We start from the raw sequence: 25,048 nt of genomic DNA, 5'->3' as shown, positions 1-25,048 counted from the left end.
ACACTTAAAGTTTTATATGAGACAGAGTAATCCTCTTCAAGCAGAGAAGTTTTTTTTTTTTTATACATATCTAAATGTGTTTCGTAAAAAAACTGTTGTTCATAGTGTCAAGGTTCAAAAATGTGAAATGCACTGAAGAGGAATGCGTAAGCAAATGTTGGACCTCTCAGAGGAAACTAGCATGTTTTTATTTACTTCTGGCATCTGGTCAGAAGGCATATTCAAAGGAAATTTTAAATCCTAATCTGCACTGCCCTCTGCAGGATGGAGAAAGAACACACCCTTTTTGATTTAAAAGTTTATAAAATGACGAGAAAATCTTTAATGTGTACAAAAGCACAAACAAAACTGCCCACATTAACACAGTATTTGTTTACCCATATAGAGAAATTGTTTGAGCTGTGTAGGCTCACTCACTGTGTAGGGAAAATGCAGAGGTACAACACTTTTGACACAATAACCAGTATGAAGTCACACATAGGAACACAGGAGGTTAGTCACCTATACCAAAGAAAATGGAAGTAGCGGGAGTACGAGGCGCAGCAGTGGGATATAGATGTAGAGGTGTGCGAAGGTGAGGTGGGAGAGCTGGATGTAACTACATACATAGCAAATGAAGTAAGGCCAACAATTGTTGATAATGTCATTCAGGACGCAGGCATGAGGATGCAACCAAAATCTGAGCAGACAGATGGTTTCATCAATTATACAAATCTTCAAATGCTTGGCATTTATTTATTAATCTTCAAGATGGAAAGTAACCACAAAGCAATGAACTAATTACAGTTTACTGTCCTACATACATCAAAAGCTGTACATACAGCTTGCTTTGACATTGTGTTGCGTTATGTACTACAACTACGATGGTAAATATTTTTTACTGAGCATTATACTGTAGGTTTGAGAAATGACCATATGCTGGTGGCAGACATGCAAAATTTGCAGCTGAATAGGGGACTGCTATTATAAATATGGTTCTCTAAAACAATGCCCTCTGCCTGAAAGATATAAATTACGAAAACATTCAAGACAATGTTGTCTTTCAAAATATCATCACTGTCAGTTTGGCCACTATTGAGCGAGTTCTGATGAAGCTCATTGGCTCAGGAGGTAAGACCAGTCGTCTGGCAGGGTTGCTGGTTCGATCCCGCCCTGAGTGTGTCGAAGTGGCTGAGCAAGACACCTAACCCCCAAATGCTCCTGACGAGCTTGTTGGTGCCTTGCATGGCAGCCAATGGTGTGTGAGGGCGTGTATGAATGGGTGAATGAGAAGCATCAATTGTACAGCGCTTTGGATAAAGGCGCTATATAAATGCCAACCATTTACCATTTATGGACTGTATTGTATGAAATTACATAGTAAACTTCTGGAGTGAGAGTACAAAAATCCAAGGCCTAATTCAAATGACAGGCAAGACATGGAATAGTAAACACCTATAACCTTCTGTAATAAGGAAGACAGTGAGCTTATATCCATGAGTTTTAGAGGGTAGTGACCATACTAAAAATGTATATAAAATACAATGAAATACATGTAACTTCTATTGTGAATTATCTTACCTTTTGTTTCAACATAATTCATGCATTTGCGGACAAACTTGAATCCTACTTCATTCAGCTCCACTGTGGAAATAAATGAGCATGAATTAAAATACATTTTACAAGCGAGGAATGTGTACATACAGAAACTGTAATTTCTATATACAATATGGTATTTTGAATGGAAAGGAAAATTGAATGGAAAAGATATAGTTGTGATCAAACAAATAAAAATATAACTTCCATATATGTTATAAAGAGGCACTGATACGTACTCTCAGCTTGCTTTTGAATTGGGGAATGATATATCTGAAATGAAAACAATGTGTAAGACAAAATTTGGTTATGAAAATGACACATTCAAGAACAATAAAAATCTGATGCCATTTGAAACCTGCTTTAGCTCCCGTAATACTGAACTCCCCATCTATGTTACATCTAAAATTACATCCTCAACCCTATTTGCTACTTGAAGCACTACATTCTCAATCTCCCTTTTGCACTTACGGGACTATGGCACATAACTTTATGGTGCACAGTATTGTAAAGAAGAGAAGATTCTTTAAAAAATTATGAAATGAAAAGTTTCAAAATATCAAAAAAATTACCGCAAAGAACAGTAAACATTTAAAAACTAAATCCAATCAATATTTGTTGTGACTATCCTTTGCCTTTAAAACGGCATCAGTTCTCTTTGGTACAATGTCCTGCAGTTTTATACAAAAATCGGCTGCAAGGTTGTTCCAAACATATTGGAGAACTTTCCACAGTTCTTCTGCAGACTTTGGCTGTCTTGCTTGCTTCTGGCTTTCCAAGTAATCCAAGACAGCCATGATCAGGTTTCTTTATTATTATTACTTCACTTTATTTCACAAAATACAAAAATTTGTCTATAAAATGAAATTTTTTGGAAAAAAGATATTTGGAAATCTATTTATAGATCATACAAATGTATAGACCAAAATATAGACCAAATTTATATTATAAAAAAATCTACAGTGCCTAAGACTATTGCACAGTACTGTATGTTTATGTATTTACTACTTCTAAGTAAAATATGTATAACTGCTACAGTTGTAGCAGTTGGATTTGACAATGATTTTGTAGCCTAAACCTTTTTTTACACTATGGTAAATGGTTGGCATTTATATAGTGCCTTTATCCAAAGCGCTGTACAATTGATGCTTCTCATTCACCTATTCATACACACACTCACACACCAACGGCGATTGGCTGCCATGCAAGGCGCCAACCAGCTCATCAGGAGCATTTTGGAGTTAGGTGTCTTGCTCAGGGACACTTCGACAAAGCCCGGGCGGGGGATCGAACCGGCAACCCTCCGACTGCCAGACGACTGCTCTTACTGCCTGAGTCATGTCGCCCTATGCACATCGATAACAATGAAGAGCCGCTGCTAAATGCCTCCATGTAAATGCGCACAACCGTAACAAGTGTGTTTTGCTAATATTTTCTCTTGCCTTCCCTTCTTTTTCTCCCAGCTTTAAAAGTGAAATTACAGTTCAAGGCCTTTCCCACTGCCACTGAGCTCATTGTATAACTGAGGAGAGCATGCACCTTCACCAAGCAGCTGGCAGTTCTGTACGGAAGGAAGAAAGAAAAGCTAGGCAGTCTCTGTGTTCGAGTGCAATGCCGCTGCCACAGGCAGAAGGCAGGGGTCTGATCAAGAGGAGTAGCTCTTGTGCAGTGAGGTGGGGAAACCCTAATGACTGAAATTACGCTTCTTTGGGCAATGCTTTTGTATGACCAATTGCTCCATTATATGTCCAAAGGACCCCAAAAGTATGACAAATACATATATCTCTGTGTCACGGGTTTCAGTCAGGTTTTATGGATTTGGATAATTTCTCATTTTCAGTATATGAAGAGGGATGGAAAAACAGCCACACATCACTGTTGGAAATGCAAGCTGAGTTTGGAGGAACAATACATTCACAGTGAAATGTGTTTCACAGAAATGTAATCCGGGCAAGATGTAGAAGTAGCATGTTATGAAAAGAAGCTGGGAAAACATACCGGTTCCTTCCCATCCATTGCTTCCATCCACAGCTTCCTGCTAGTCTCAGAGATGGCCTGGAGAGTAACAGGTGCACATCTAGACATAATTCAAAGAAACACTGCTGTTACTGGAAAAACAATGGAATCCCCTGCCCCCCAGACCCCAGGTCCCATGGGTTACTTCCTGCAGCAGAGAGTGTGTGTGTTTTGGGAGTCATTATTATTTTCTTGGGACAGTTCTCTACAAAATCCCAACACATCCAGAAGATTCCAGTAGACTTCATGACAAGCTTGCTTGTGTGAGATAACTGCTGTGAAGATACCTGTATGTGGGCAGACCAGGGTCAAATACGTAATTGTTTTGGAGTCAAATATTTTGCTGTGCTTGACTGGTCTTGCCTGGCGCAACTGAGCGAACCAACAGGACTAGAAGGCAGGGTCAGCCTTTTTTGATACTATTTCAATAGGTTCACCAGAGAACCTCAGTAAATGGTAAATGGCAGGCATTTATTTGGCGCCTTTATCCAAAGCGCTGTACAATTGATGCTTCTCCATTCACCCATTCATACACACACTCACACACTGACGGCGATTGGCTGCCATGCAAGGCCCCAACCAGCTCGTCAGGAGCATTTAGGGGTTAGGTGTCTTGCTCAGTGACACTTCGACAAAGCCCGGGCGGGGGATCGAACCGGCAACCCTCCGACTGCCAGACGACTGCTCTTACTGCCTGAGCCATGTCGCCCCATGTAAAGGGTAGAAAGTGTAGAAATGATTTTAATCCAAAATAATTATGTACTGTATTTGACCCAGGTCTGTATGTGAGTGTACTTACACTCTTACACTCTCACAATAGTAAGGAATGGACACGGAGCTGTAATTCTGATTGCACCAAGCAATCAGCATTTCAATTTAGCTGAGCACAAAAGTGGCCACAAAGTCACTGCTTGCGTCGTCTCGACCCCAAATTCTAAATTCTGGAAAGGGAAGTAATAGTTTGTGAGACTGGTGTCTTGCAATCTGGTTCTATCCATTCATACCAGCCTTATGGTTCATGTCAGTGCTTGAAAACTCAAGATCACTACTTAGAAGAAATGACCACTGGTTAATTCACAAAGCACAAACATGGAAGTTGCGTGGACTCCTTTCATATCAGTGTCAACCTTGACAGGCTTGTGGTACCATAAGATTATGCATCTAACAAATGAAGGCAATAAGCAATATTTGGGTTTGGGCCCACTGCTGATGTCCTTGTAACAGCTCTGCCAGCCTGTTGATTGGGCAAATCTAATGCCATAGATGTTGTTGTGAAATAGAACGTACTCTCACCTTTCGATTGTTTCTATTTCAAAACAGAAGCGCTTGTCTATTGACTCGCTCTTCCGTCGAATGCAAGTCTTCAGTTTCAGCTCTGTTGGGCACTGGAAGAAAAGCAAAATATTCCTGTCGTAACCATAATCATATATTACAACAGCTCATGCCTGGAAAGTTGTAGGCTGTCATAAACTAAAATTAATGTTTATACCTGCTTATGTTACACAGTATGATGCTGATTATTTTAAGTCCTGACATCCATAAGATGGTTGTTGTCGTTTTAAGTTCCAAAAACTATCTCTATCCAGTTTTACAGTTTACAGTTTTCAGTTCTCCAGCGAGTCTCATGAGTTTTACCAAGAACAGGCAGTTTTCGTGATTGTGTCTTTAAGGTTCATATCAATTAACCTACAGTATGTTCTCATTGGCTGGCTAGCTCCACAATAAACTGAAGAGTCTGTTCAACAATATGGGACCTTTTAACTGATTAGGAAGTAACATAAGATTATGGACACTCGAAAACACTCAAACCTTACCAAAGATTATCTCACACTCATCTTCTCTATGTAATGATCGCCTACCTGCTTGCCTGCAGGTTTTTGCTCAAAAGGGATCATGAAGAAAGTCCTGTCTCCTTTGTAATATTTGCAGTAATACTTCACCCATGACACACCTAATGCCCCTAAGAGGTAAGGGACAGCAACAAAATTAAACACTCAGTTTTGAACAGGTCTTTAGATAAACTGCTAATTTCTGAGATACGGTACTTTGAAGTAATACAGCATAAAGAACAATTAATAGATATAATAGTTTATTTGTTGGCTTTGTGGCAAGACATGAGTTTAATAGCTGTGGGATCATATTGCTTACACTTCTCCTGTGAGTAAAGATAACCCTCAATAGTCGGCTGACCGGGAACTTTAGTCGGCAGACCGGGAGATTCTTTCATCGTGTTCATTAGCTCCTTCATCTCGTCACGTGTACTTAGAAAGTGGTTCCTGGTCTGGGTGGAGATAAAAAAAATGAATTACACTCAGGGCAAAGAGTCCTTTTGATCACCGTGTCCCCACAGAAAATAAGCACTCACATTTTGGAGGCTCAACTGCAGCTGCTGTTTATACGGCATGAAGTCCTGCGTCATCTCAAACGTGAGGTTGTTGAGGGTCAGAATGCTATGAAGAAAGGCCAGCACCTGCAGCCAAAGACAAAAGCACAGTGAAATCTCAAACTTGAGCATTTCTCAATATGTATTTGCTTCAATACATACCATAAATGCATCACCTGGTGAAAGACACTCACAGCAAGTTCTCCTAAGGCCCTTTGGCTTTGAAACAATTTTATTTTATGTCCTAGTCCTATGTACGTAATAAGGAGACATCACCGGGCATCAAGATTGTCACATGTGGTCGTTTCTCTCACACTGATTGTGTCTCTACCAATCCCTCCCACCCCTTCACCCAACAAGGAGAGCTTACATACTGGGGAAGTGCAGGGAACACAGTTTGGGGGGGGGTGGCAGCAGTGTAAACAGGATATTGGATAGACTAGAGGAAGGCACTTACGGGCTCCACAACATCAAACTTCTTCCTGTCCTGCACCTGCTGGATTTGATAGACATATTCCACAGAGGACACGTAGAAATTTTCCCTCTCCTTATCCAGCTGCTCATCCGCCTGTAGCCATACAAACGGGAAGGGATATGAGGGATAGGTTGTGTATCATCAACATTACCAACTCTTGTTGCTACATCCAAGCAGAGGTTTAAAAATCACCATAACGTCACGCGGCAAATATATCTGCACTTCAGTGAAATTCAGCATTGTATCATAGCTGCAGCTGGTGATCGAGCAGTGAAACTTGACTGTACCCTAGAGGGTGGTGTGACTTACTAGCTGCAGCTCTGTGACCTTTGAGGTCATGTACAGTGCCGTGTTCTTTGCCCCCAACCCGATTTCCTATAATTACGTATTAGCCAAATATTATTTTGAAATAATTTTAAAATATGTTTTGCGCTTACTTGGGTTCCTTTTGTATAATATTACATTTTGTCTAAAGATCTGAAACCATCCACTGTGACAAATAATAGAGCAATAATAGAGTAAATAATGGAATTGGGCAAATACTTTTCCACAGCACTGTATGATACATTCTTAAGAAATAGTATTCTTAAGAAATACTCAGCTGGCCCAATGTTCCTGCTTACCTCTTGCAGCTGGGTTTCCTTCTTCTTGGATGACAAGTTTAAGTGTTTTTCCAGCTGAGAGTAATATTTTTCACTCTCCTTTTCAAACTTCTTTCTTTTGTCCTGAAAGCCACATGCGTTTCCATTACTTATAATGGGAACTCTCATTAATGTGAGCACATGATATGAATACATGCAAAACAGGCTGATACCAAAATTTTAATTATTACACTTTTAAACTTTAATTAAATGAGAGATCAGAGGAGGATGGCCAGACTGGTTCAAGCTGAGAAGAAGGTGAAGTAGATGTACTACAGTAACAGAAGACCAATAAGTCGAAAAATTCTAATAAATACCTAGGGCCAGATATACTAAGCCTTTTGCAATGATTTTCAGGCGCACATATGACGCATTCTGCCCAGGAAACATGCACTGTATGTATCAAACTGGCGTACGGGTCTGGATGCGTGGTACCTCGGTGAGTCATCACAGGGTGTGCTTTTCTCCTTAATGCATAAGTGTGTTTGATTATGCATTCCGTTGAATATATTAAAGTTCACACGCTTAAAGACGGTTGATTGTGCATGTAATTTCTCCGCCCCTGAAGAGCAGGTGTAAACTGAGGCGCAAGCAAAACGCAGGCTCCAAATCCATCCATCCATCCATCCATCCATCCATTATCTTAACCCGCTTATCCTGAACAGGGTTGCAGGGGGGCTGGAGGCTATCCCAGCATACATTGAGCGGAAGGCAGGAATACACCCTGGACAGGTCACCAGTCCACACAGGGCACACACACCATTCACTCATACACTCATACCTATGGGCAATTTAGACTCTCCAATCAGCCTAACCTGCATGTCTTTGGACTGTGGGAGGAAACCCACATGACACAGGGAGGCAAACTCCACACAGAGAGGCCCCGGTCGACCGGGATTCAAACCCAGGACCTCCTTGCTGTGAGGCGGCAGTGCTACCCACTGCACCATTTGCAACAAAACTCACACTATGTCTACTACAAGAAATCATCAAACACATTATTAATATTAAATATTAATTAGCCAAGCAATAATGAAGGCTTGGTGTTTGTCACAGAAAATATTAATAAAATAATTTATAAAATTTACCAAATTTACCGCGAATTCTTGTAATACATTGTCATTCTAATTCTGCAATGCACATTGTTTATCAAATTGTATTAATTTAAACCTGCATCCTCTTGACTTGCACCACTGCACACTTAGCAGTTTAGAGTCCGAACAGACATAGACAAGCTAGGATACCTGCACCCCGTAGTCACTTGCCTATACACCAGTGCCATCACAAGATACATACTAAGTGTTTCATTGTAGGCTATACAGGCCACAGGCACGTCCGCCTCCACATAGATAGATAGCGATCGTATAGAGCCACACTATTGGCGGACATTTGCAGTTCATTTTGTTGAACTGTTAGAACAAAGAAGCAGTTGAACTTATCTTTTGGAGTCAGATAAACGAGAACAAAATTCAATTAACCCTGTTCCAGTAGCATTGGTCAGACGCGTTTCCTTCACCTTTCAGATACTTCCACCTTTTGGTGTATTTGGGGGGTTCTTGCATAATAAAAACACAGTTGTGTGTTTGTTTTGATGAGTTATCCTCCTAAACAACCACAGAAAAGGAACGGAGAAATACTTCTGTGACAAACAACCAGCCATGCAATTAATTGCGCTTCTGGGAGTGACATGGGAACGACAATAGCCATCACCGCTGGAATATGTACACATTCTGACATATGTAGATGCTTTAACTGGGCTGTTTAAGATCAATATGTGGTTAGTATGCAGTCTCATTTGCAGATTGCGTTGTCGGGGAACTAATTCCTTCTTCACCATTAGGCCATATGGAACTTCAAAAGATATCATGTACTCTCAAATCCATTTGCTAGTTCAAGCACTATATCATCACTCTGCACCTACCAAGGCACTGTTTTCGGTTTACAACTTCTACAACTGACTGTGAAACTGATGACTAACAGCTCTGCTCGTTGCCCATTCTTTTAGCACTCACTTTTTTGGAAGTCACTCGGGATAAGAGCGTCAGTTAAACTCATAAATGTATGTGAAAATAGAGGCACATCCTTCAGAGATGAGGGACAAGAGGATGTGGTCTTGTTGGTATGTGTTTGAGTGCGTGCTTGTCTTCCATTTCATGGTCAGAGCCCCCAAAGCCAGGATCGGCCTGCCAGGAAGGTTGGCTGGCCCCTTGTCGACTGTTCCAAGGATTCGGAAGAGAGCCCTGCAGTTGATTAGCACTGCACAGAATTTGCCCCTGGCCACAGAGCCAACACAGGCACGGGGGCAGGGCGGGGGTGTGGCGAGGAGAGGCGTTAGGCAAATCAGGCGAGCGAGATTCCCTTCCCCTCTCATTCTGTGACCTATTTATTTTCATAACCAGGGAAATTTTCTTTCCAGTGGGCAGTTAGCTTTAAAAAGACACGTAAATAGTGTGAAATAATCATATTTAGAAATACTGTTCACAATGCCTCACTTTTGTTTATCATGGTCATGGAGAAAATATATTTTCCTGGCTGTGTGTGTGTGTGTGTGTGTGTGTGTGTGTGTGTATACTGAAGTTTGATGTGTGCGTTTGTTTGCCTATGCTTATTTTTTTCCAACATCCTCGACCCAGGAAACACCTGCATGTTCTTCTTCCTGGACGTATCATTAAGAGAGAAGCCCCTGCCCTCCAAAGATTATCGATAACATCTTTGTCTCATTATAATAGTGTACAGTCAACTGAAATAACTAAATACAATTGCTTATGGCATACCAAGCATTGTTAACCTCAGGTACCTGAATCAGGGAGAACAATTTAAATCTACACTGAACAAAACAGTTAAATGCATTGAATATCCCATCTGGAGTCATACAACAATCTTATCTGACTGGATTCCAGACAAAAGTAAACAAGAGTGTCTGGCCAGCTGAGGTCTAGAACATGTCCAATCTTTCCCATAGTGTACTTCAGCTGTTTTTTCTGTTAGGGTTAGATGGGCGGAATGTGTGTGTGTGTGTGTGTGTAGTTTTAGCCGAAAATAAATCACAGTATTGGTGGAACTGATTTAGTAATCGTGTGGTTGGGTTGAGATTAGGAGAGTTCTCTTCTTTGCCATTCCACTGACTAAGGAGCAGAATATGCACCCTTTGCTAGTGGAGGGTGGGTGCTGATGTCATGGGTGCACAGGTTTTACATTGGATTGCATTGCAGGAATTACTATACTGTATTAATATAAGACAATACTGCTTTAATTAAAGCAAAAGGCAGTGTACTTTTGTTATGCCAAGTCATTTTCAGTCCAAGCATCCACTGTCAAAGCTTTTAAAACTATACTTCTCCTGACTGGTTACTGTCTTTTTGACTCATTTACGGAGTTTGTGTTGTGTTATGCACTACCTGGGAGTGGTCCTTCAACTGAGGACAAGTGCTTGACCAAGGTAAAGAAAACAGAACAAATTACTCACAGCAATACAGGAACTGTGAAGTTCCCTGAATTATATTTTCGATTACCAGTGGTTCCGAGTTCTATTTCAGCTGTCTTCTGAGACTACATTGGTTAAAGAATGCTTAGGCAATTCCCTAAAACGTTGTTCGGTTTCATTTAATCTTCACAAAAACAACCATGAGATATAAAATTTAAAATATGTAATTGTGAATGTAGTTGTTCTGCAAATGTTTCATAATATGAAAAGGTTCTTTCAAATCCAAGCACAGCAAATTGCTTGGATATTGTTTGGAACTATGCCCATTCAACAAGTTTGCAACATCATCCAGTTAATCCAATGATACCTCCCCATGTTTTTCTGTTGATTGTACACACCTGACTACAGAATAGTTTGGCAGGAATTATGTTTCTTACACCAAGTGGAAATAGACACAGAGATTACATCGCAATGACTAGAAATAAAGTGACAGTGACATATTCATATTACATATTCTGTTTTGACAGAGAAACACAGAGGACATCCGGCAATGCCACCACTGCCAAGCAATCCATCTTCACATTGCAGGGCTTTTGCAGTCAAAAAGTGTTCCGTCACACAGTTAGATAAATAGTGTCATATGCAGCTTTGGCAAAACTACACAAGGAAACGCAATGAAACCATGCACACAGAAAAGCACCTGAATTAAATCAGTCGGCTCATTGTACAGGTTTTACCAGTTATACGCTTTCACACTAGACTGTAAATTAAAGAGCTATTTGAGTCGTGCCCATGTGCTTACCAGTGTGCAGTCCAAGAATAGCAGAAGCCATGTGTACAGTAAGTGCACATAAGAGTGCAAGCTAAGGTTAAGCTGTTCTGACTGACTGAATGAATCTGTAAACCATTTTAAAGAATGAGGTATACGTGTTCCAACTTATTGTGGTGGGAGTGCAAAGAGAATTTTGCAGGAGGTGGATGTTTTCCCTCAGCGTCTCATTGCGAGACACGTCGCACACAGGAGCCAAAATGGCTGTGGCCCGTTGCCCGCGGCACTCACTTTCGTGACGTTGATTTGATCCTTGCGGAATCTCTCCAGCGGCTTGATCAGCAGGTCGCACGCGTTTTGAACCTGTATCCAAAGACGAGACACAACAGCACAAATGTCACACGGCAAAAAATCTTCTTTTTTAAACTTGTTTTAAGTTACTGTTTGCTTGACAAGTGAATACTTCTCACCCCATTGGCAAATCTTGAAATGAGTCAAACTTTCTCACCTCATTGGCACTTTTTTTTGTGTCATTTAGTAAATAGTAATAGAAATATGATTTTAAGTGTAAATATAAGAGGAAGATACTTGTTAAGACTGACTTATTTTTGTATTCCCAATTCCTCACCCCAGGAGCCCCAGGCAGAGCACATTTGCCTTCCAAACCCTCCAACTCCAAACCCCACCTCCCCACTCCAAATCGAGCAGACTGCTCAGGATTTTGACAGGTGTTTGGGGGAAGGCCAGGAAAGAAATCGTCCATCTGAGGGTAGCCAACAAAAGTGTGTGTGTGAAACCAAGAACTAGGGGATTCTCAAGCAGTTGCCTCGGAAACCGGTATGGGTTGCAGACGTCGAGCTCAGATTTGCCAGCAGGGGGCGGCCACTTTCCCATCCGTTGGCAATTTTTTCACATCCTTAAGAAGGCCACCGGTCGCACAGGACCTGTTTCTTTTGGTGCCAATCAGGCCACCTCTACAGCGACTCAAGGAAGGGAGCGTTCTCTACTGCTCACTGCTCTTTGTTTACTGTGCTGTCAGTGAGGGGAGGCCACACCCTATTATAAACAATACGGCTGAGTCATCCATCATGGCCGCCAGCCCAGTGTGACAGAGGTGTCAGTGTGGGGATAAGACATCCGAGCTCAGCTGCTGGTAGCAGGCTGAATTACAGAGCACAGCAGTTTCCATGGCCCCTTTTACTTCCTTTTATGATAGCGAGGCAACTGTAAAACCCATCAGCTGGCAGCTGGGAAGATACGTTTCCTGCAATAAAGCACATGAGAATACACAGAGCTGCCTACACATTCACAGCGGAAATGTCTCCAGAATATATAAGGAAAATATATTCCGAAAGAAACTCATCAGACAAGACTCGGCCCAGCGTGCCCTGGGGCAAAATAAGTGTTTGTTTGAAATACCCAACAGTGGTGACACTGCCTTAAAAAGGTCAAGATGCATAGATGGCATTCAATCCGGTTAAAATTTTATGTAACAGTGTAGGGAGAAAACTAGCATGGGATATGCTAGTTCATTCACACTCATTCAGGTCACATGCTGAGAACTGAGCACTGTAACCTGTAAACAGGTTTCCTTGCGGCTGTTCTAACAACCAGAAACACACCAATAGTGACTGTGCAAAAGAGATTGCATTATAACAGGTTGTTCCTGCATTGAAATGTTCTGGGCAGCTCGCCCAAATGTTTTGAAGTTTAAATCACACAAAACAATAAACAAACATTCCAAAAGTAATACACTTACAAGTGGTTCCACCCTGCATTTGTTGGTGAAATTTGGTTGTGAATGATATTGCATTAAAAGTTTTTTTTTTAGGTTTTGGCTGTGCATGCGTTTAATGTGCATCCTTAGACACTCTAAATCAACTACAGTAGAATCCGCTTAATTTAACATAAAAGAATCAGACAGACAGGTGGCATTGAGGCGTCCACTATCGCTGTGATTTTCAATGGCTACCTTTGTAAATTTTGGCAGTTTTGTGTCTTTATTGGGAACTGTCGGTTTATTTACGCCACATCGGCCAATGTATATCCATAGACAATTATGTGTTGAAATAGTTCCATGAAAATATTCGAAAATGCGCAATCTCTTTACAATGGAATAAATGCAAAAAGGTACAAGATTTTACATTTCTATGCAAATACCAGAATTATGCAATAATCCTTTATGCAATTACAGTAAGTGGATTCTACCGTATTATCATGAACCTACAATGTTCTGCCCATCTGTGAAAAATTTTATTCTGAATAGCATTTAATGTTGTTTAAGGTAAGACCAGTGACGTACAGGTACAAGCATTATTATTAGTATTATGAATGTATAAAAGTCATATAAACAGAATGACCATGTTGAATGACAATGTGTAAATCCTTAAACAGCTATAGGCTATATCCAACCTGCCCCTCCCCCCTCAATTCTGCCACACAAAGTCACCACCTCAGCCTTATTTTGAGACAGGAAAAATTCAAAAAACAAGTTACTCTTGCAAATTGAGTTTTTCAGTACAATATTAAATCTTGCCATCTAACCCAACCTCATGGCATTAACTAGTGACAAGTGTAACTGACCAGACTGGTGCCCTTTCTGTTACTGGCCGTTTTTATGCCAGCATGAAAGAGTCCACCAGTCGGTGGGCACCAAATCAGCAGTGCGATGTTGTTGTGGTATGGGCGCGGTATAATTGTGGTTGTTATTAATGTATTTGTCAAAGTGCACTTTATCTACAGAGACATGTGATGGTTGACAGGGAAAAGAAGAAAAAATATTTTTTACCAGCCTCATCCTGTCGTCTTCCACTTCCTGAAGCAGACCAGCAAATTCCTGGAAAGACTCCGCTGGGAACAAAACAAACACCGTATCTACTATAAGCAGATGACCTCCGTTGCTTGATTAAAAACTCAACACAAGGGTGACAAGTTCTAACACAATAAATAAAAATACTTATAGTTTGTAGGCGGCTTACTTCAGTGCTCCAAGGACACAAATTGGAGCATAGGGTATTTAAGGTTTTCATGAAATTGTGGTGCCTTTTATCTTCCTAGTAACTGCTGCTAAAAGCCAATTCATCTTAAAGCTGACTATTATGTTGTATGCATGTTTTCTGCATATAGTAACCCAATCCCTGCTACTTTTCAAAATGTATATACATCCACAATAATTCTGGAAGGAATACATTGTAGGGCATCTATATGAAAATGGTCTCAGACTTTCCTAACAAGTGCATGGAATTGTCACATCAGATTCATTTAAAGAGATACTGTAGGAATTCAAACTCAATGAACTCAGTTGAATAATTTCCGGAGTTGGACGTGATGAATACAGACCAATGGATAAATAAATAATTAATACATGCATGGAAGGTCCAGTTCTGCACACTCACTGGATTTTTTTTCCAAGAGAGCCCAGGATGAAAGATACCATTACCCTCTAGCTGAATGCACAATGCACTGAGGCAGCAGGCTACAGCAACCTCTACTGAAAAGGTCTTAACATTCGGAGAACTCACATAATATCAGACTGCATAAAAATACGGTGTGTAGCATTTACTTTGCTGAGATTTTTTTGAATCTCCCAAATTCTAAATGAAATTCAAGCTGCCAAAAGATGCCAGAAGTACAGTTTGTCCTTTCGTTTACCAAAACGCAGTACAGGATATTAGGAACTGTACAAAGAAGAAGCACAGACACAACAATATTTCACAGCATTTGCCCTACAAAGTCAGCATAGGCCCTATAAATCCCTATAAATACAAATACTGCATTACTTGTTTTCAACTCAAAACAGCAATAGAGATCACGTTATTTTTTAGACATTGTTTACACATGATAAAAATCACTAAGAGCTAAGAGGATTACCATGACAAATATATTTCAAACCAGTGTTATTTCCATAACATTATTGCATTATATGCCTATGGGCCTTTTCTCAAACAAGAACAAGGGCACCAGAGCAGAGTGTGTGTGCCTTTAGTCAGATGCCTTTAGTCTTATCACCCCATTCACACTATATAAACTTCTGTGTTTTTTATTTATTTATGGTCTATTTATATGGCCCACTGCTGATGACAGTGGGCTAATGTTGAACATAGGACAGTTTACAAAAGACTGGTTTGATGCAAGAAGTAATTCAGTGGTGGTCGTCATAATACAAGTGTTCTTTTCAGTACTGCACCCAATACACATATTTCTTGACATGAATTTCTCCTACTCAGGTCTAAATAATGACCAACATGTGTGACTTTTATAGGTTGAGCTGGTAAACAAAGCATATCAAGACTAACAAGAGATACTAGGATTGAAGAAACCGCAAATGAAGATTTATTTGAGACACTGGGGTTCACATATTTCACAAGCTGTTTTGAGGACATAGTGTGAAGAGTGTACTGAGACTTGAAGTCTATTATAATGTAATTTATGTAAGTTATAACTTGGTATTTGGGCTTACCAATGTTCATCTCATCATCAGTCAAGGAATCACCAATGAAGTCAAACTGGAAAGCATGGAGAGTCTGGGAGAACTTCTGGACTGCCAAAGAGTAGTCTATGGAAAAACAAACACAATACAATCCATTTACAACTTCATTTACACAACTGTAACAGTCAACTGTCTATCTGTGGCAATTGAGAATTTATGAACTTTCATAAGAAAACATACTACTTAACCAGTTTATATGTATTTTGGCACAAAGCTCCTGAGAAACAGATAGATTAATGCCTGATAGACTAATTTTCACACTGAGAAAAACAATACCATCACCAAGCCTAGAGGCTAATAAAAAGATAACATTTCTGAACATTCAGTAGTTCTATAAAACAGAACTTTATTATAGAAATATCCCAATATTAGAAATGGCTACATGTACATGCATATTTCTGCACAGTGAAATGGAGTACTTTTTACTCTGATAGTGTCAATTTGTATCCCTTATATGAACACTGTTAATATTATATTAATACTGTAGGTTGTCTTAATTTCATATTATATTACATTGGTCCCACAAATATGAAAGTACAGTGCAGGATTTTGCATACCAACTTGTTGCACGAAGAGTAAGCAATTAATGAAGCATTGCTTAATAAGAATACAAGCATGGGAAATGCAGACCCTGACAGAACCAAGGCCTTGCACACAGAGAGTCTGCAGTGGGTTTGGAATGCAGGCGGTCTGCAGCCGGGTTTCTAAGACTGGTCTGTTACTGCACTCCAGCAGCCTTTTGAATATCTAATTACATTTCCATTGTTCCCTCATTCCCAGAGAAGTGGCCCGTGCCAAGGTCACTATTTCAAACTTGTGACAATAATCAGCCCTTTTCCCTGGAAAGAGCTATACAGTTACTCCACATACTGGGTCATAACACATATTTTCATTCAGCTTTTACTAATGCACGTTTAGGAAACTACACTAAGAAATCTGAAGAAAATGTACATTTTCCCCCATCCAACCTTTGCATCTGGGCCTATGTGGGCGTTTTTCTCTGAAAACAGCAGCTGTAATTTTTTAGGCTATGCTGTAGCTTGAGAAGAAACATATTTGTTTGACATCTTGGATTGCATTTTACAGGTAATATAGTCTATATGGTATGAGAAGCTGTTTTATTTGCATATTCTGTTGTGTGGGGGTCAAAGTTCTTAATTGACAAGAATACATTAGATGACTATCGGGAGAATCTACGTCTCTTAGCAGTGGTAATACAGTTCACAATAACTGGGTTAACCTCTCACACTGCACTATAACATTTCATTACATTACTATAAGCCTCCCCAATCCAAACAAATTGAGTAAACTGACAAGAAGGGCCTTGGTCAGACAGGGAGGTGCCCAAGAACCCAAAGGTCACTCTAACAGAGCTTTGAAAGTCCTCTGCAGAGATGGGAGAACCTGCCGGAAGGATGACCATGTCAGGAGCAGTCCATCAATCAAGTCTTAGGAGAACAGATAATTGGAAGCCATTGTTCAGTAAAAGGCATATGATAGCCCGGTTGGAGTTTGCCAAACTGAGAACATGAGGAAAAATATTCTGTGGTCTGATGAGACAAAAATGTAATTATTTTGGCAGCATTATGTCAGCATTACACCAGGCACTGTTCACCACCTGGCTGATACCATCCCGACAGTGTCACTGTATATCTGGTCATTGCTGTCATTTTGTTATTTAGCATTTTCTCTCCCTTATCTTCCAAGAATATTTTGCAACAATATTTTTGCGTGTTAAATGAATGCATGGATGTTCTTAGTTCTGCATGCAGCCATGAAAAGGTAGTCGCATCTTCCTGTTTCTCATAATGTTGCATGAGTTTCAGTTCTGATAATAATGAGCCTGATAAAAAAAAAAGTTTCATTACCATTTGGTTAACTGATCATCTCTAAGATACATGGAACAATCCTCTACTTGAATGTCCTTAATTTAGTAGCATATCTAAGCACTCAGAGTGAAATGTGAAGCAAACCAGCTTTTCTCCGTTGTTCAGCTTGCATCATGCAAACACTAACACAGACAATCCATTACTTCAGCACAACCTTATCAAACACACCAACAACTAAAGCTAATCTTCAAGCTCCTTGAGGAAATTAATGACATGCAAGTAAGCTAATATATGACATATCCCCACTGTATGTTTCCCTGACAACGACAGCCTTGTTTCCAGGATAACTGCTTGACAAGGGGAAAAAATGCATTATGGAATGGAATCCCGACATCACCATGTCTAACAATGGCAATACTGTTCAATTATCTCCTGCTTACAGCAAAAGAGGAAGCAAGTTCACTGAGAATAGCCCAGGCCAATCGTTTGAAAATACCGTACCACGATTTCAGGAGTCAAATAACCTGATGGGCAGGGCATTAGAGCGAGTATCCATAAGGAATTCTGCGCTCGACCGTCCTCAGGTCAGATGATCATTTCTCTCTGGAGGATTTTGCAATGTTCCAGGAAGTTGTATAGCTAGTATTTGCCACATGAGATTGCTGGAAAAAAAGTGTGGAAACGAAACCATGGGACACCACACTTAATATTTCATAGATTTCATAACTCTAAGAAATTACATTTCAAATTTTTATCTTCATGGACAGGAAGTATAATTTTTATAATTTTAAAATGATATGATGTTACTGTTTGATATGTGGCTTCAAAGTACTGCAATAACGTAAGGAGTATTAAAAGGAGTCTATTACAATATATATATATTTTTACATGAATAAAAAATTACTTGATTCGTGAATATTAGGAAAGCTAAAGCTGGGGCTTCAAGAATGAGCAACTGCAAAAAGACAGTTCTCCCGCTTCCAGACATGGATGAAATATAGGCTAGTTTGGCAGTACTGTACGCCACCTTCAATAAATTACAGTGGTTTCACAGCTACACAGCTTTGAAGTAGTAGCCCTGGAAACATAATATACACTCAGTGAGCACTTTATTAGGTATTTAGGACTTATTTTTAGACTTATTGGACTTATGCCGCTGTAGACAATCCACTTAGAGGTCTGACACACTGGGTGTTCAAAGATGCTCTTCTGCATACCACGGTTGTAATGTGTGGTTATTTGCGTCACAGTCACCTTCCTTTCAAATTCAACCAGTCTGGCCCTTCTCCTCTGACCTCTCTCATTTTTGCCCACAGAACTGCTGCTCATTGGATGTTTTTTTGTTTTTCGTACCATTCTCTGCAAACTCTAGAGACTGTTGTGCACAAAAAGCACAGGAGATCAGCAGTTTCTGAGATACTCAAACCACCCTGTCTGGCACCAACAATCATTCCACAGTCAAAGTCACTTAGATCACGTTTCTTCCCCATTCTGACATTTGGGCTGAAAAACACGTCTGCATGCTTTTATGCATTTAGTTGCTGCCACATGATTGGCTGATTAAATATATGGTGTACAGGTCTATCTAAAATTGCTCACTGAATGTATATATGTATGTATAGAACATATCATGTGCTAGTATTCCAGGAGTAGGCATATAGTCAATATTAGACTGTTAAAAAATCATCACGGTCAACAGTTATTGTAAATGTCTGTAAGTCACGAAAGCACTTATAACAAAGCATTATTGAAGTTAAGAAACCTACAGTAATGTTAAGTTACAGAACAGACTGATCATGTGACTGTATGTGCCACAGTATTACAAAGAACAGATGATAGGCAGATGACAGCTCGATAGGCTAAATGTTAAAATAGGCTAGATGTTAAAAGTACAATATGTAATTTTTGTGTTCAAAAATTGTTACAAAACCATTGTAAATCTCTTCCTATCATTGAAAAAGGCTCACTGACATGTTGCCTTGTGGTTATAGTCCTTAAATTCTGCTTTCAAAATATACAATTGATAGACAGACACTCTGTACCAAAACAACATCAGCATGTTCACAGAGCAGGGGGAGGGAAAAACAGTGTTGTGGAGTTTGTTGCTGCAATTCCTCTCTTGACCCCTCTTCCTCCAAAATTACCTACTGTACCTAAAACCTGAACATTGAGTAAACAGTTTCCAGGGCCTGTGCATTACTGAAGGCTTGGGTTATAGGAGAGGCTGGCCTGAAAGAATATAAGGGATCCCCTGCTCTGCTCTACAGTGACGTGCGGCACATCTGCTTTAAATATAATGTGAACATACATATGCAGCAGCAATCTGCTTGAAAGCATGTCAGTGCTTTCAGATCCAGGTCTACTCCCACTAAATTCCTTCTCTTTTCAAGGCAGGAGCCCATTAGCTCAAGAAATTGCTTAATGTGCAGGCCCCATATATACTTCAAAGGGATCATGGTTAACTGTAGGCTATCATCCCTGTGAAAAGCCATGGACATGCTTACTACATGGCATGTACCCATTATAAAGGAGGTAAAACATGAAACTACAGTCTAGTCTATTGTCATTAATAACCTTTCATATATTTAGCCTATTCCTGCCTTTCTACAGATGTGATCATTAGATCATTCAGAATGGCCTGAAGTGTACGTTTAAGCTACTGTTTAGCCCTGGGTATGCCTCACTATTGATGCAGCAATTCTCCAGTGTAAATTGTTCTATTGGTTGCACAACACAATAGAGAGAAAATAACTAGTCCTAGCATATCGGTTTTCACTCTTGAAGTTTCACCTCACTTCACTGAGGTTCATGTTAATTGCGCAATCACCAACTAAACCCAAAACATAACCGCACCTTGAAAATGATCTAACCCTACTTTGGTGTGTTGCACACAATATTTGTGGGAAACTTTTCGTACGACTAGAAATGGCGCCTTTGTCTTAACTTCCAAGCATGTTTCCATCAGAAACAATGTGGATCATTGACACCAATGTCCACCTTTGAAAGTGTTATATTGCATTTTCAACGTTTAGATTAGTGGCAAATCCATTTTTACTGGGCCCTGTGAACTCAAGACAGAAAGCTTGCAAAATATGCCAAAGGAATGCTGATTTGCAAAATACAACCTCTGTTCCTTTTACAATTGCATGGCAGTGGAAATAAAATGCTTAGCAAAATAAAAAAAAACAGGAAGAGGTGCAATCAAGATGTTTGCTTGGCAGTCACAGTGAAATTATTTTTTTTATCCAAATTACACATAATAATGCATGTTAAGTGTTCTAGATAGATACACATGTGCATCTTGAACACACTCAAATCCACTAGCCAGAAAAGTGCCAGTCTTGAAATCCAGATATTTCTAATTTTACTAAACCTTTATTTTACCAGGAAATAAATTGAGAATTATTTTTTTTTTTCCCAAAAAGATCTGATCACGATGCCGCATGATATATGAAAACTGGATATTTAAGTGTAGAAAAGTGTTAAGGGGACATTTTCTTTCCATTGGGCTAAGGGCAAAAGGATATGGTAAAAGCTGCTCTAGCTTGTCTTCAGTCTAAAAGCATGTTTTACTATTACAATAATTGTTTGAAATGCGATTTCTAGTCAGAGAAAACAATCATAAATTGATTTAGCTATATTAAATGCTCAAAACCCACACTCCCATTACATAAATACAATTGCTCAGGGAAAGATTTTGATTTTTTCCAAACCTTTGAAAGAAGTTTCCCTATACGCCTTCTTTCCCTAACTTTCCCTACCCACTTTGCTCTGATACGGTTAGAAGCACAGTAGTTCTGGAAGTGGAATGTGTCATAGGCCTAAGTGGATTCCAACAGCAAATGAATTTGACTGTACAGTTTGGCATAGAGGTGTTGCTGATAGGTAAACAAAAGTATCTTGGCTAACACCCACTGAATAAAGCATGCACAATGTCAATGCCTTCTGAAAGGAATGAGGATAGTTCAGCAGTGTCATACACACCCTTAATGGTGGATTGAAAATGTAAAACTGTCTGAATGGCAATATAAGTCCTTAAACATTTCATACATAATGGTACACCAGCCATGAAAAGGAGTCACACAGCTACTTGGAACTGTAACCAGTTCATCTCATTATCCCTCATAAGAACTTTATGAACTGAAGCGTCACTCTGGGACAGAAGTTCATAATAATGGCTCAGTTTTCTGTTTATAATTTGAATAAAGGATGCGGTCCTATGTTGTGCATGTATCAGTGTGTATAACCATACCTTTACAAATGAGCCACATATACAGTGCAGTCCGTAAGTGACTGTATTTGGATAGTGATATACAATTTATATTCTTTTGGTTCTTTTGTACTCCAGCACGTTTGTAATGAAACAATGAATATGAGGTTAAAGTGCAAACTGTCACCATTAATATGAAGGGATTAAAATCCATATTTGGAGATCAGAGATCATTTTTTAAATTTATTTCAGGGGAAAAAGTACAGCTGGCTTCTCAGCCATGTCTGATTGTACACAATTGCTTCCTTAGTGCAGGCAGGCTTTCAGCATCTAGTCTTGATTCTAGGCATTTGAATGTCTTTGTTATTGGCGTTTTTCAACATGAGGACCAAAGTTGTGCCAATGGCAGTCAAGGAAGCCATTATCCTCAACTTTGGGTATGTTGAAGATTCACTCAAGATCACTCAAAAGTTTCATGCTGTTTTGATAGGTTTGGTTACTATGGCAGCTTCAAAAACCCAACCTGTACCAAACAAGAGAAAAACACAATTTTAAATAACATTCCAAAAGAACTTTTGAAAAATCTTTTAAGACCATGTTCTAAATCAAAATCAAAATATTGTATGTTTTATAGGAGAAAGGTCTCTCATAAGACAACACAAATGTGTTTACTTTTTAAGATATGATACTTTGAAAATGGTTTCTTGAGAAGAAATATCACTTTTAAGGCCCAATACCTTCTAAATGAAAAGAGATGAGTGTTGTTTGACAACAAATTTTAATTATACATATCAAGTACACCTGAGATATTTTGGCAGTTTGCTTGTAGAATTATAGCCATTTCAAAATTGGAGGCATCTTTTGGACATTACAATTTATAAAAATGGAGCAGCGTATGAATCTCACATTTTCAGAATTTATATTTGTAATTTCCTACCGCCACACGAAAAAAATTAAGAAACTGAAGAGATGCTGTGGTGCACTTCATTTGAGTTAACAGGGAATGACCCAATGCAATAGAATGTGTAAAAACATTAAACGGAAGAGATTATGTTGCAACTGCAGCCTGTATCCAAGACAGATTTCTCTGTCATCATCTACTCATGCACGTGATGTCTGTGAACAAATAAACATCTATGTTGTAATAAAACTGCAAGTTAAAATGCATTTTTCAGGAAGTTAGAACCACAGCCCGTTGCCCAAGAGCAAATTATCTTCCGTTCTCAAATTACCCTTATTTACTCCTTAGTAAATAATCTGAATTATTTCTGCTAGCACATTCAACGATTTCTAATTCAGTGCATTGCACTCATGAAAATGGTTATGCCAAATCAATTCTGCTCATGAAAATATTCATGCCAAATTAATCAAGGATCAAATGCTAGAGGACAATCTACGGCTCCCCTTATATCACTGGCTTGAAACATCACATCATTTAGAAGTCGAATATTCGAACATAAACAAAGGATGCTCTCCATCTGCTGTTGACGTTATGCCCGACATTATTTGGGATTTTCGATTTGTTGTATTGTGCTAAATCCTCCAAAATAATTATTTCTTAAATTAATGTATAGGCCTAAATCAACAATGAAGCAAATCGACAATTGCCATTTCCTGCAAAATAGCCTACGCAACGATCAACTGATACGTCCAGCTAGAAAAAATCACTTGATTTTACAGAGTAAGGCCGCAACATTTGTGCAACTCTAGCATTTTGCGGTTGACAGACCTGCTAATCAGCTATAAAGCATAAAATCACCGCCTATACTTACTCTTGATTGTACTGATTACATTATGTCCATCTTTGACCACCTCTTTAAGAAACTTGCTGGTTCTTTCCAGTTCTTGTTCGTAGCACTTCAATCTCTCCCTAAAATCTGGACTGTCAAAATAGCAGTCACTAAACTCCAAAGGAGGATGCCCCATGTCTTTTTGAAAAGATACGCTTTCAAAGCGCCACGGTGGACTGATTGAAGTACTGTGTTATCAAGTGAATACAATTGGGCTATTTCCAAATATTATTTGGAAATATATAGAACTCAGGTTAATTTTCCAGGGATACTTTCAGCAAGCAATTAGGTTTTATACATCATCAACGGTGGGATGCATTGTGCAGGAGCAGAACGTAGCATTGGACTCGCTTCCCAAAATGAATCCAGTAATTTTCCTTGCTCTGTAGCTAGCTTGCTCCCATCGTGGCCCGCTTCTTTGAATCAATCCAGCAACGCGAAATTCTTAGATCCACATAGAATTTCACTGATGTTTGTGTTCCTTTTCAAAGTCTGGGACGCTTATATATATTATCTTCACTCAATTGTCTTGCTGTTCCTTGTAAAATACAGTAGGCTAGAGTAAATTCAGAAAATAAAGGCTGGGCAAGGCAACGATCCCTCCCACTACAACGTAGCTTTGTCTTAAAGTGACATGGTGCAATTTGTGGACCTCAGACATCAGGGACTGTATCTGCAAAATGAAGACTGGGCTACTGTCCCACTCCTTCCTGCAAACCTAGGCCTAGGAGGGTAATACCATTTTTTGAAAACATTGTCACATCCCATGACAATTTGACCTCGTCACTCCAGCAGTAGACTAGTGCACTTAGGCTTTGCTCTTACACAATTATTGCTGCGTGTTCTGTACATGAAGCAGGGGATAGCTAACAATTATCTGTGATTTTCAATCATATTTTATATATAGGCCTAGGCTATTTGAAATATTTCAAACAAAACTTTCACGAAGAACATTACTGCCAATGATGCCATTTTGGGCAATGATTAAACATCATCATCCCACTTCACTTGATAAGCAGGCTAGCAAAGTTTCCACTCAGGCACTTAATTAATAGTAGCATAATGAGACTGCTGCACCGACCATACCGTCCATTAATTGATTGTCAATCACAATGATACCAATTTATCTATTCATAACTTTGATCCAGTATCCAGTGTGATTAAAACTGTAAAGTTACAAGATGAATAGAAGCCTACATAATTTGCAATGTTCATTTTGTGAAAAGAATAAATAATGCACATTTTAGGCCAAACCAAACAATTCATTAATTCAAACAATTACATTATCTTTTAATATTATATCAAATATATACAACATAGCCTAAGTATAATCGTTAATAAAAAAAATAATCCTGTAGGCTAGGTCTAATTATTTATCCATTCATTTTTGGCCTATCAGGTTCTCAGGTCCGCTCCTTTTCATACAGCCGGGGCACCTCCCGGCAAG

General features: G+C 39.4%; 1 protein-coding gene across 1 annotated transcript in view; it reads right to left on the bottom strand.

Annotated features, from left to right (window-relative positions):
• The window catches only part of ophn1 (oligophrenin 1), a 49,359-nt gene extending 25,207 nt beyond the window's left edge, over positions 1-24,152 (bottom strand). The window contains exons 1-13 of the mRNA XM_061248707.1: positions 23,584-24,152; positions 15,743-15,838; positions 14,072-14,133; positions 11,575-11,646; positions 7,073-7,174; positions 6,432-6,542; positions 5,957-6,061; positions 5,740-5,872; positions 5,451-5,551; positions 4,885-4,976; positions 3,574-3,652; positions 1,815-1,848; positions 1,561-1,623 (exon numbers count right to left, since the gene is read on the bottom strand). Of these exons, the coding sequence (XP_061104691.1) occupies positions 1,561-1,623; positions 1,815-1,848; positions 3,574-3,652; positions 4,885-4,976; positions 5,451-5,551; positions 5,740-5,872; positions 5,957-6,061; positions 6,432-6,542; positions 7,073-7,174; positions 11,575-11,646; positions 14,072-14,133; positions 15,743-15,838; positions 23,584-23,737 (1,204 nt within the window). The 5' untranslated portion in view covers positions 23,738-24,152. The remainder of the gene's footprint in view (positions 1-1,560; positions 1,624-1,814; positions 1,849-3,573; positions 3,653-4,884; positions 4,977-5,450; positions 5,552-5,739; positions 5,873-5,956; positions 6,062-6,431; positions 6,543-7,072; positions 7,175-11,574; positions 11,647-14,071; positions 14,134-15,742; positions 15,839-23,583) is intronic.
• Between the last annotated feature and the right edge of the window lie 896 nt (positions 24,153-25,048).

Source organism: Conger conger, chromosome 7 (assembly GCF_963514075.1).
Source record: "Conger conger chromosome 7, fConCon1.1, whole genome shotgun sequence".
Classification (NCBI taxonomy): domain Eukaryota; kingdom Metazoa; phylum Chordata; class Actinopteri; order Anguilliformes; family Congridae; genus Conger; species Conger conger.
This window is presented reverse-complemented; position numbering and strand designations above follow the sequence as displayed.